At 37.2% G+C, this 13423-nt stretch overlaps 1 protein-coding gene across 1 annotated transcript in view; it reads right to left on the minus strand.

Moving 5' to 3' along the window:
• Positions 1 to 13423, minus strand: part of Pign (phosphatidylinositol glycan anchor biosynthesis class N) — a 138541-nt gene that overhangs the window by 38945 nt on the left and 86173 nt on the right. Inside the window, exons 24-28 of the mRNA XM_059280406.1 lie at positions 11243 to 11298; positions 10735 to 10810; positions 7910 to 7983; positions 5413 to 5455; positions 3473 to 3525 (exon numbers count right to left, since the gene is read on the minus strand). Coding sequence (XP_059136389.1) covers positions 3473 to 3525; positions 5413 to 5455; positions 7910 to 7983; positions 10735 to 10810; positions 11243 to 11298 — 302 coding nt within the window. The remainder of the gene's footprint in view (positions 1 to 3472; positions 3526 to 5412; positions 5456 to 7909; positions 7984 to 10734; positions 10811 to 11242; positions 11299 to 13423) is intronic.

The following is a 13423-nucleotide window of genomic DNA, read 5'->3' on the forward strand; positions in this document are numbered from 1 at the left end:
AGAACACAAAAAGAAATCAACAATCAACACGGAAAGAACAAGTAATGCAATCAGCACTCGGGCACGTGAACTGCAAAGGCAGCTCAAAAGAACAATCGGCGGTAACTGTTCAGCAACAATGGCCACTAGGGAAATGCAAAACGGCATTGAGATTCTATCTGTCCTCAACAGAGCAGTTTTCATCGAGGAGACAGAACATCAGTGAAGAGGTGAGGGGAAAGTTTTCTCTATATACTGTTCATAGAAAGATAATTTAATACAGTCATTAAGGAAATCAGAACAGAGGTTCCTCCAAACCAAAACCAGCATCACTCTACGATCCAGGTATGCTATTCTTTCCCATTTAAACCTCTAATTTATATAACTCAAAACTTCACTGTGAATGGTCCCTCTGTAAATTACAAACACCATTAGACATAAAGCCACCTTTTTCTAAACAGCTCTGGGGCATGAACCAAGTCCTATGCATGCTACAAGTATCCTACCACCGAGCTAGCATCTGCAGCCCCATTCACTCAGTTCTAATCCACAGTTTTAGTGGAAGCTGGTGCCAGAGTTGCAATTTTCACACCACAGGGTCCTCAGTAGTTGGGATGGCCACCACAGCTAGCTCAAGAGTCCTATTTTTGTTTGTTTGGTTTTGTAAAATATGCTTATTTTGTTATAAAACACAACCTCTGGAAAATCCTCTTTAAGGCCAGACAGAGAGGGGACAGTGAGAAAACCAGATCCTCTATCATCAACGTGTTGCCACTAAGCTCAACTACTTATGGGCCCTGTAACATGAGCCAATTACAGTCTCCCCAGGGTAGCAGTGTCAGACGCAGGCAGTAAATTCACCTGCAGGGTAAAAGTTAACACCTACTTCTCTGTATTGGGATGAAAAGTACATGACATAACCTGTTGGGAGACACTGCAAATAACAGAGCACAATGTATGTTTAGTCTATTTTAGTGAAGTGTGACTCAGTGCAATCCTCTGACTGACATCCTAGACTTTCTACTCAAGTATGAGTGCTTTGTTATTTTTACTTGGTCTGTGCTAGATAGACTCCTGGCTTCTGAACAGTCATTATACTACCTTTAAGAATCCATACACCAAACGACCAACTATGGGTAGATGGGGTGTGAATTGCAATGTACAACCCTACTCTGAGTCATGGGCATTTCTCAGCACACCACTTGGACGCCTCAACTAGCCTTCAGAAACTTACTCTGACAGGGTATAATTGGATTGGATGGTCTCTGGGATGCTCACTCCTTCCAACTATAATATTCCTCATACTCCCTAATATGTGCAAGGCATCCCCATGCAAATGCTGCGTGTTTTCTCCCTTTCTAATTAAGCTTCAAAGAGTGACCCAGATACAGATTTCTCCTTCTTGACTCTATTGCCATCTAAGCACTCTCCTTTCCATTTCCACCAGGAAACAGAATGAGAAAAACAGTCAACAGTAAAGATCTCAATCCTTCTTTCTTACTTCTCAGAACAGCAATTCTAATTCTCTCTGTATATCTTCTAGAAGGTAGTGATCTCCCTAGCATGAATTAGTATCTTCATGCTTCTGTTTATTGAACATCAATTAAAAAGAATTTAAGACCCTGCTAGGAGAGAAGAGGATTTAACTTACATTATGTATGTTCATTTCAATTTCAAATACATATCTTAGTTCCATTATTCTTTATCTATTGAGATAAAGGTTCCATGTGAGAAAATATAACTATTTTAAGTGCCCAATTAGCTGAGATTTGACAATTTGTACACCATATGACCACCATCATTCTCAGGACATCTGCAACATTTTCATCCCCAAGAAGTTCCCACATGCTCTTCTGTATCAACCCTACATTCATCAGACCTTCACAACTATTGATTAGCTTTCTCGAACCATAGATTAGAATTTTATATAAGTGGAAACAACACATTATATACCCCTGCATAACTGGTTACTTTCATTCACTGCAGTTCTAAGATCTGTCTATAAGGCTGAGTCAATTTATCATTCATTTGTTTTCACTGGCAAGTAGCTGTCTACTGTTTAATTGCAACCGAATCTAATTATCCATTCATGTGCACAGAAATGTAGTTGTTATGAATGAAGCTGCTATAAAAATTCCTATACAAATCATTCTGTGCACATTTTTCTTTCTCTTAGATAAATACCTAGAAATTGATTAGCCATGTCATAGAGCTAGATCGATCTCTCCCTCTCCCTCTCCCTCTCCCTCTCCCTCTCCCTCTCTCTCTCTCTCTCTCTGTGTGTGTGTATGTGTGTGTGTGATTGTGTCTCTGTATATGTGGTATGCATGTGCATATGTTCGTGTACATGTGGGTATGTGTGTGTGAGTATGTGCAGATGCCAGAGGCTGGTGTTGGATGTCTCCCTCTATTGTTCTCCACTGTATTTTTTGAGATAGGCTCTTACACTGAACCTGGAACTCATGGATTCCATAAGATTAATTGCCCAGCAAGTCCCAGGGATCTTCTAGCTCTGCCTCCCCATCACTGGGATTATAGGCACATGTCACTCTGTTAGGCTTTTTTGCTTTTTTCCGTATTTGTATATAATGCAATATGATCATATATATCCACATTTCCCTCCTTCTATTCTTCCCTTCTCCCTCACCTCTCTCTCCTAAATTCAAATCCATTTCCTTTTTATGACCCACTAAGTTCAATTAGTGTTGCTCATGTGTGCATTAAAAACCAGTCATTAGGCCCAGATTTTTATGTAGATTCACATCAGATCCCAGGTCTGAGGACAGCCAATGTACCTGGAAAGGCAGGCAGGTACCAGCTGGGAGCTTTGAGAGAAATGTCTAATGCACAGTCTTACATAAACCCACACAAATTCCCAGAAGCTCAAAGTGTGACTGAATATTAATAAAATAAAATAGAACTGGCTTATAAAAACATATTCTGTCTCAGAATCCATTTGGGAGGAAAAGATGGGAGGATCAACTTTGCCTTCTCAGAAAGAAGAACTTTACCAGATTACTGCAAGTGATATCAGATTTACAGGAAAGAGAGGAAACTAACTGACTTGCTCAGATTATGCTTTAAATGACAGTGTGTCACAGTGTCTCCTAAAGCTTCTAAAAGGCAGATAGGGATGGCATGAAATTTAAACCAACACAGAAAATTGAGTCAGTCTGAAGAGCCTTATTTTCCAAGATGCAGTTGTGAGATTATAAGAACACACAAGGACATTGAAGTTACTTTGAGACTCCATATTCATGAGTCCCTCTTATATCTTCCTGCTGCCCCAGTTCTCTCCAGACTAAACATCCATCCTCCTCTCCCAGAGTATCCCATGAGAATACATGCCAGCATATTCATACCAAGAATTAGAAAATGGTATCTCATCTGAGAGTCTTAAATCTATGTTACTTCTTGTATTTGCCTGAAGTCATATTGGCACGGCACCCATACCAAGACACTTTTAAGAAGTCAATGTGACTATGTACAATACCTGGTTCCAATATCAAGCCAGCTACCAGAATCCTTGATCAAGAAGAAAAAATGCTGTAAAAAATAATACAATATGACTCAATTAAAAACAAAAACTACTTAGTTTCAATCTAGAAACAAGTTGTTTTACGGGTGAATATTTGACACATCATTTTCTACCCAGAATCCACAAGAATATGCCCTTAACTGTAACTTCTGCTTGTATTAAAATAACCAATGGTCCAAATGCTACAAATGGAATTAAGATTAAATAAAATCAATACAAAGTGATGTTTGTGAATAATAAGAAATAAAACCACCCAACTCTAATAAAAATATTAAAAATGCCCAAGATTCAACTGAAGGCACATCATCTGGTCAACAAACATTCCGCTGATGCTGTCTACTATGAATTAATAAGTCATTGCCAGGGTCTAGAGATAATTTCCTCACAAGATGCATCATCTAGTGATGATTCAAATTATTAGGTGTGTAAATGCACGTGTATGCATGTGTATTGAGAGATACAGAAAGAGAGGAACGTGAAATCTAAGTGAAAAGCAGGAATTAGATAAAGACAAAATCAGAGAGACAGATGAGGAAGTTGTTTCTGGGCAAAGGGAATAGCTTGTTAAATACCAAGAACCCAGACCAAGTTTAGTAGGTTCAAAGTGATGCTGGTTTAAGGAAAACAAGGAAGAAGGGATATAAAATTATGTCAGTCAATAAAGCTGGATCAGAAACAGTTTGGCAACTTAAACTGAGTGACCCGATTCTTCACACAAAATGAACCAGAATCGTCCAGTTCTCATCTATTCTTGCCTATTTGTCATTTTGGGAATGTTGATTTTGTTCTAACATTATATGTGATCAATTTGAGAAATATACTAGATATTTAGTTGAACAAAACACAAAAATGCTCTCATTTAAATCAAGTGGTCAGCAATCAGATTTGAGAAATTACTTAGTAGATCTGTAGTCAGGTATTAATCATACCTTAAAAGAGGCAGGGCTCTCAGGTACTGGGAGCTGACATCCGGGCCTTGGAATGGCGAATGAAGCATTCTGCCTGAGGCACTGGTTACCAATCTAAAAATACGACTTATGCTGGGATCTTTGGGCCACGTGGTCTGATTTCTACTCTTGGAAGGACTGGAGACTGATGATCAGTCAAGTGTGCTGTGTTGACCAAAACCCATCAAAAAGGAAAGGAAAGCCTAGGCTGGCAATGTTCCATGTGTATTGTCACACTGCTGAGGGAAAATGCTGTCCTCACTCCACTGGAAGGAACAGGAGAACTCTTCATTCTACTTGACACAGAAACTCCTTTGGCTGACTTATTTGTATGATCTCACTGTCATAAACCAGAACTAAGACTATAACAGGATGCAGCAGTTCAATGATGCCTTCTAGAGAATTATCAAACCTGAGAGTAGGTATTGCAACTCCCCAAATACTCAAAACAAATTCATTCTTTTTATTAATACATTATATACAAGGAGATTATCTTATTTAGAATCCACTGATTATAGCTATTAACTGATAATATTTCCCAATTGATAAAGCTGTATTTCATTCCTTCACTCACTCCTTTTTTCTCTTTCTTAATCTGAGAGGACTAAAAATCAATATTTAAATGAGTGATGCATTATCTAAATCTGAAACTGGCTTCTTCTGTTAAACTATAAAAGGTTCATTTCAAATACAAATGAAGAGAACAGCCTGAAAGAACAAGTATAAAATGACATCCTGAATAAATCAAGTAATAAGAAAAAAATTTGACAGCTTAAAAAGTTTCTGTTATTAGTAATATAAAAAGTAGTGTATCTGTGTAAAGTGCTGTCACTTAGAACTCTGTATATAGATTTCATGTATAGAAATGTATTCATATTTCTCCCAACTGAAAGATCACAAAACTTAGTTTCTCGATCTGACTTATACCCATGTAAGTAAGTGCCTTACCAAAGCCATGATGTCTGATATGACAAGAACAATGAGGAAAAGCCTGAAAAATAAAGGCAAAAATTACATACAATGTAATAGGTACAGCTTTCAAATAAATTAGAACCTAATTGTGAACAATATCCTCAGGTAACTCAGGAAGATAAGGCAAGACATAAGAATGGAATGGTGGAAAGCTCAGCTGTAGATGGCACCAAGTAGACTCCTCACAACAGAACGCTTGTTTATTCCTAGTTTTACTGATCCAAAGCATTCTTAGTCCATCATTTGTCAGGTAACTTTCACATCCACATGTCCTTTTGGCCTCTACCCAAAATGTACAAGGCTTTTATGAGGAGCTTAGTTATAGAATGAGGAATAAGACAAGTAAATGATGATGGGTGACTGTAGCTGAAGTTTTCCTATGTCCCAGCCAGCCAGCAGTCGGGACAAATCTGTCTCATCCGCCAGTCCCACAGCCATAGAAATTCATCTACAGGTGATGTTGCTCTGTATACTGTGAATGTGTTGCTCTGATTGGTTGATAAATAAAATGCTGATTGGCCAGTAGCCAGGTAGAAAGTATAGGTGGGATAAGAAGACAAGAAGAATTCTGGGAAGAGGAAGGCTGAGTCAGGAGACACCAGCCTGATGTCCAGGGAACAGCATGTAATGGCACACAGGTAAAGCCACAGAAAATGTGGCAACATATAGATTAATAGAAATGGGCTGAGTTTAAGGTATGAGCTAGTTAGGAGAAAGCCTGAGCTAATGGCTGAGCAGTTTTAATTAATATAAGCCTCTGTGTGTTTACTTGGGTCAGAGCAGCTATAACCTGGGCGGGACACAGGAAAACTTCTGGCTACAAAATGACAATTAGAAAAGTTCATTTTAAGTCATGTAAAATAAAATAATGCTAATATGACTTTTCTACCTCACTTTATCTAATACGTATTTTAAGGAGTGGGTAAGAAGAAATGCAGGTAGAATCATCACATTAGTGTGCTGTATTCAACTTAAGCCTTGGCAGTGCAGGTATAATAAACAACCAGAATGTAAACAAAGCTCCCTTTATGCCCCAGACTTTTAAAAATTCTAATATTTTAGCAACAGAAACAAAATGTCTCTGTGAAGACAGTCAGAAGGGCAAGACATGAACAGGAGTTAAGAAGCAAATAAGCAATGAGGGAAGCCGTAGCCTGGCTTTGATGATGGGTTAGGTAAAAAAGAAGATGCAAATCTACCTGTGAATAGGAAAATAGAATCACTGAGTCAATGGATTAAACATTTGGAGCTTCTGATACACAGGGGAAATGTCAATGCTTTTCAAGGGCTTAAAGGTCAAACGAGAAGATTTTTTAAAAAGCTTTTGATATTGCTACCTCTGCCTCAGGCCTCTGTCTGTGTTTGGGATTTCACTGCATTAGTCTCAAGGCAGAATTACCACACACAGGCACACAAATATATGTCTATAGTCACACACGTCAGTGAGTTTTCTGTTTTTATCCTATTGTCCCACTCTTCTTATACAAGGCTTAATTAAAATTCCTTCTGAAAAATGTGTCTACTAGCAGAGATGCAGGAAAGCACATGTTGTATTATTTACTAATTTTTATTGCATCTAAGCAACTGTCAACTGTATGATACTGATAAGGAGTATATGTTTTCACTATTAAATTCATGTAAATATCTTTAAAGATTATTTTCTTTGAACTAGAAATAAGATTTTCACTATTTCTAAACAGTAGAAGGAAATCTTAAAAAAAATTATGGTGTATAAATACTAGAATGCTAACCCGATTTCTAGCTTAAACTCATCAAGAAAACATGCAAATTTATGTTAATACTATTCATCCTTTTAGCATTGACTGTGCCAGCTTGATTCACTTATAAAAGTGCTATTTATAAGTGTTTTTTAGAGACTCTGTGCTGATGAGGTAATTTTATGGGTTAAAAAAAGCAAATACTTGGTTAACAACTTTCTTTCAGAACCTTGAATGCTGAAGACTGACTGCTCAAGAAATATCTCAAAACTCAGAATCTTTCTCACTCATTTGCCAATGTCTATTTTTGCAAATTATTGATATACAGAAAAGTTAATGTCAACTCATATAAAATGAAATAGTGCTAGCAAATATGTTTAATACGTTTTTAAGAAATAAGACAAAAGAAATTGCAATGATAGCCCTTCATTTTTTGTAGGTGTTATTATACCTATAACAGATGAATAATTAACTACAGCATTTAAAATTTATGTTTTTCTAGAGAGAATCTTTAGTAGTTTGAATAGATTCTAATGTTTTATAACAGAGAAAACGTATTTGTTTGCTAAAGGCCCTAGCCACTTTCCTCTAATGACAACTGAAATCTAACAGTGGAAAACTTTAGATTTTTTCTGTATTTTAAAATAAGCAATTTGTTTTACAAACTTTTAATAGCAATCACATAAAGTATCTTCAAATGTTCTCTCATTTATGATAAATGAGGGAACCCAGGACTTCTTATGCATTTATCTTACCCTCTTGATGACAGCTGTGTAGTTATCTGAACTGCTTCAAAAGCACACATCACAAGAACAAAAGGAATTAAAATCTGTTTCAAAGAACAACAAATGATGTCACTGGTAACAAACACTTGAAACATGTTTGAAGCAAATACTATTTCTGCTTACACAATGACTTTCAATCTCTCAAATAATTTATATATACCAGTTGAGAGGAAACAAAGATCAAGCATGAAACTGTCACATGGGACAGTGAAAACTGATTTAAAAACCAAAAATATACAAGGAATAACAGCAAACATCAACATGTATTCCAAATTGAAATCTTCTACAAATTTTGCCCTATTTGACACATTCTATTGATTCATGATGATGTTCATGCTTCCAAGAGCATATGAAGTAGAATGCCTAAAGCAAGTCAGTTATGGAGCCTGTTGATGTGATACAGATCAATGGACTTAGCTTATTACTAGATACTACAGCACCATGAACATGACTAAGATATTTTATTGTTGCTCTTCTGAGTTTAAAAATGTTATTTTGCTTATGGTTATAAACTTATACTCAATGTAGTACATTTGAAAACATAAACAGAAAACATAAGAATTTTTAGTAGTTGAAAAGTTCATCATCTAGAGCAGTGGCTCTCACCCTTCCTAGTGCTGTGCCCCCTTCATGTTATGGTGACCCTCAAGCAAAAAATTATTTCACTTCTACTTCATAACTGTAATTTTGCTGTTATGAATCATAATGAAATATCTGATATGCAGGATATCTGATATGCAACCCCCAAAGGGGTTGCAACCCACAGGCTGCGAACCATTGATCTAGAGCCAATATTATTAATATATGTGAGTATTAATTTCCAATAACCAAGTTTTTAATTTTTTTCATTCTTTGAGAACTTCATACATGCAACAATGAAATACAATCATATATACCTCCTAGTTCCCTCTCATATTCTTCCCATATCTCCCAAAACATTAAATTTATACTTCATAAGTTGGGGGTAGCATATGGAAAAGAAATGATGTTCAAGGCTATATAAGGTTCTTCTCCAAAGAAGAAGATATGAATAAAACAGAGTTCAGGAGGGTGATTACCACAGTACTCATCAGTCAACACTAGTTGTCAAGTGCATTATGCTGTTACAGCTTATTAAATTATGACAGAAATTAAAGATTTACTGATGGAAATTGATTTTTTTATGTTTAATTAGTATCATAGTCTTTAGACTAAACAAAGAATAACCATCATTAAAAATGTGAATGACAATTAAAGAAACTCTAATATATTTTAAAACAATTCAATAGAGAATAGAGACTGGGATATAAAAAAATGCCCAATGTCTTCTTACCATTTCTTAAATTACATTTCTTTTTTCTTTTTCTTTTTTTTTTTTAAGATTTATTTATTATGTATACAGTATTCTGCCTGCGTACCAGAAGAGGGCACCAGATCTCATTACAGATGGTTGTGAGCCACCATGTGGTTGCTGGGAATTGAACTCAGGACCCCTGGAAGAGCAACCAGTGCTCTTAACCTCTGAGCCATCTCTCTAGCCCTTAAATTACATTTCTATTAGTGTAGTTAAAAAAAAAAAATCAGTGTAACTGGTGCAATACAAAAACTCTTACTAAGAGAATATACACTTTCAACAGTTATTATTTATGTATCTGAATATTTAAATAAATACATACTGACAACATAAGATGTGCTGAGCATTATAAAAGAGAAAATGTAGTAAAGGAAGCAAATAAATATAACTACAATGGTTTGAATGAGAAGTGTTCCCCCACAGACTCATGTATTTGAACATTTGGTCCCCAGCTGGTGATACTATTTGGAAGGTTATGAACCTTCGGGCAGTCAAGTTCCTATAAAAGAAGTACATCACTGGGGGCAGGCTGTGAGAGTTTATAGTCTGGATCTACTTCCTGTTCCCCCTTTTTCCTGTGTGCAGATGAAATGTGATCTCTCTGCTTCCTGACTGCAAGGCTGGCCTTCTGTTTCTGTGCCATTCTTGCTAGGACAGACTGTGTCCCCCTGGAATTGTAAGCCAAAACAAACCCTTTCTTCTCTAACTTGCTTTTTATCAGGGTACTTTATTACAGCAACAGAAAAGCAACTGATACCATTACCATAAAGAAGATGAACTATATTCTACCAGAATCTTTATCTCTAGAAACCTGAACATATAACTTCTTTCATACTGTCAGCACTCAGTTAGTACCTGACACATCAGATGGACAGAGTACTCAATGACACAGTTGTTGAAAGAATTGATCAATTCTAGGTACACGGGAAAAATGAGAACACAATGGTTGTCCTGTGGTTGGAGATCAGTGGGGTCAGGGAGCTTCATAATCTTTAGCAACACTGTAGTTTTGATCATAGCTCTCCTACAGTCTTTAATTACAGCTGATAGGATTTTCTTGGGCTAAAAGAATCTTTAGTCTTTTACAGTCAAAAAGGTCTTCAGAGTAAAGCAAAGATAGATATCTGGAAGTAGGGTTACCAGTTGCCTCTATCAGCACCAAGTGTGAAAGGGTACCTCTGTTACAATGACTTACAATCTTTTTTTTTTTTTTTTTTTTTGGTTTTTCGAGACAGGGTTTCTCTGTGTAGCTTTGCGCCTTTTCCTGGAACTCACTTGGTAGCCCAGGCTGGCCTTGAACTCACAGAGATCCGCCTGGCTCTGCCTCCCGAGTGCTGGGATTAAAGGCGTGTGCCACCAACGCCCGGCATGACTTACAATCTTAATGCAACATGAGCACAACCTTAATATAAAAATCTTTAAACCAACCACTTAACATAAGTATTAAAATCAGAAAACTAACCTTCCACATCATGAGAGCTCCCATCATGAAAGGACTAAACACAGTCAGAAAGCAATACACAGAGGCAAGGTCAAAGCTAGACAATGATAAAGGAAAGAGTAAAGATTTTAGAATTCATACTTTGACTTTAAAGGAATATTCTGTTAAAAAAAAAAGATGCTCAGTAGTTCTCTGAAATCAACTCTTGCTAAAATTGAGTCATACTAGAATAAACAAAACAGAGCTGAATGCTAATCCCCTTTATTACCATATTATACTTCAATATACTCTATTATTGAATATAAAAACAAGCTCAAGTGCCTGGAGAGATGGTTTAGCAGTTAAGAGCAGTTGCTGCTCTTCTAAAGGACCCAAATCATCAGGTGGCTCAGAGCAGTGTCACTCCAGTTCCAGGACATCTGATATTCCTTTGGCCTGAGAGTGTGGGGGTGCGCGCGCACACACACACACACACACACACACACACACACACACACACACACACACCTAAATAAATGTAAAAGATTACCTGTTAATAGAAGCTATATTTCCAGTTCCAAAAAATGCAGTCACTAAAAAGAAAACCTACATACAGTTAAGGAAATGCCTAAACAAGTCAGAATTCATAAAATTTATTTCTTTACAAATCATTTATTCTTGTTTATTCAAGAGAATCTTCCAAGTAGTGAGTAATCTTGGTTTACAAATGAAAGAATTCCAACTCTACATCCAAATCAGGCATTTTCTTGAAGAGTTTGAGTCAAATCATCTAACAGAGGGCTTTCCCTGGAACAGAGGGAGGACATGAGTTCAAGCCGATTTTCCTCTCTCCTTCGGCCATAGCTTCCCTACCTGTTGTTTGGGACTCTCTTTTTCATTTGAGAAAATAAAAGGCAATTTTACAACAAAAGCAACTTTCTTTTAACTGTGTAATCATCATAAATTGTTTGAAAGGATGGCTGAGTGCATTCCTGGTGAACACATTACAAAGACCTCAAAGCTGAAGCAATGCCCTGAAAACCATTAGGTGTGTGGAAATGCTGGTGACTCTTGAGAAGGCTACTTTCCTCTTCTCAAGCATCAACAGAATGAACTGTCTATAGTTGTTGCTTATGGCTTTTCAAAAGGATGTAGACCTAGAACATCAGACATTTTTAGCTATAAGATAGTTGGTTTTTTTTTTTTTTTAACATATACTTATCATGGGCCCTTGACATGAGAAACTCCTAATAGGCTTTGCAAAAAGCTCAAAAAGAAACAAAACATACTTTAGAATAACTTAACTTAATAGAGAATGCTGAACATTTTTAAACCTTATTAAACTATTTTTTAATATTATCATTATTGTTTTTATTTGTGTGTGTGTGTGCACACATGCGAGCGTGCGCATGTATGAAGTTAAAGGACAACTATGGAGAGTTGATTCTCTCTTTCCACAGTGGGTTCTGAGAACTAAACTCAGATCATCAGGCTTACATGGTGTATTAGCTATTTCTATTGCTGTGATAATCACTGGACAAAAGCAACTTGAGGATGAAAGGATTTATTTGGTTTACAAATTCAGATCACGGTACATCGTTGTAGGAGGCAGGAACTGAAGCAGAGACCATAGAGAAATGCTGCTTACTGACTTGCTAACCATTGCTTGCTCAGCCTGAATTCCTTATACATCAGGACCACCAGCCCAGGGGCAGCACCAGCCACAGTGGACTAGGCCCTGCCACATCAATCAATCAAGAAAATGTCTGACAGGCTTGCACACAGGCCAATCTGATGGAGGCAATCCCTCAATTGGGTTCCCTCTTTCTATGTGACTCTAGTTTGTGCCAAGTTGACAAAAACTAACCAGCTCTCACACACACAGTGAGTGCTTTTACCTGCAGAACCATCTTGCTGGCTCCATTTCTTGAACTTTGATTTGTTCAGGTTATCAACCTTGTTGGTGTCCAGAACTTACTGCTAATAAAGTATTCAAACTGATGCCTGACTTAATGAAAGCCCTTGTTTAAATGAGCTCTTTTATCATCCCACATGTACACAGAGCCCGGGTACAGAGACCCTACAGGGAAATCATGACAATTTCTAGTGAAAAGGCCGATCCCAGTAGGTGAGCTGAGCTGCAAAGGTATCCAAGCAGCCATTTCCTGAACTCAATACCTAAACAACTGACAGTTACTGTTTAGCACCTGTCTTAAACAGAGGTAGGTACTAAGAACATAAATGTGAATAGTCTTAAAGTTATTTAAATATGCTGGTAGACATAGTGGGAAAATTACATCATGAAACAGTAGATAGGTGTGGTAAGAGCTAATGGCTCATTGAAAGACACAGGAAAAATGAAGGAAGGACTATAGACTAGTAACATGTTAATAAAAACTTGAACTTTAAATTTTGAGGGAAATAATGTGGGAAGCAAACAGTTCAGGTAAGCGGCATAATGAAAATCCATGTGATTTGTGAGACACAAGCATAGGAAGACAAAGGCAGAAAGCTATCTAGGGATCTGACTCAGTAGACTGTCAGAGGCAGGAGGCTGTCCAGGGATCTGACTCAGCAGTCTGTGTCAGAGGCAGGAGGCTGTCTAGGGAGCTATTTTGGATAACAGCACCACCAGTTGTGACTCAGTTCACACAGGTATCTGGTGATTCCCAGGAAAATGATGAGCAGAGGGCTCTCAAGGTCAGGAGAGGTCAGAGCTGGAAAAGTGGAT

Source organism: Peromyscus eremicus, chromosome 15 (genome assembly GCF_949786415.1).
Source record: "Peromyscus eremicus chromosome 15, PerEre_H2_v1, whole genome shotgun sequence".
Taxonomy (NCBI): Eukaryota; Metazoa; Chordata; class Mammalia; order Rodentia; family Cricetidae; genus Peromyscus; species Peromyscus eremicus.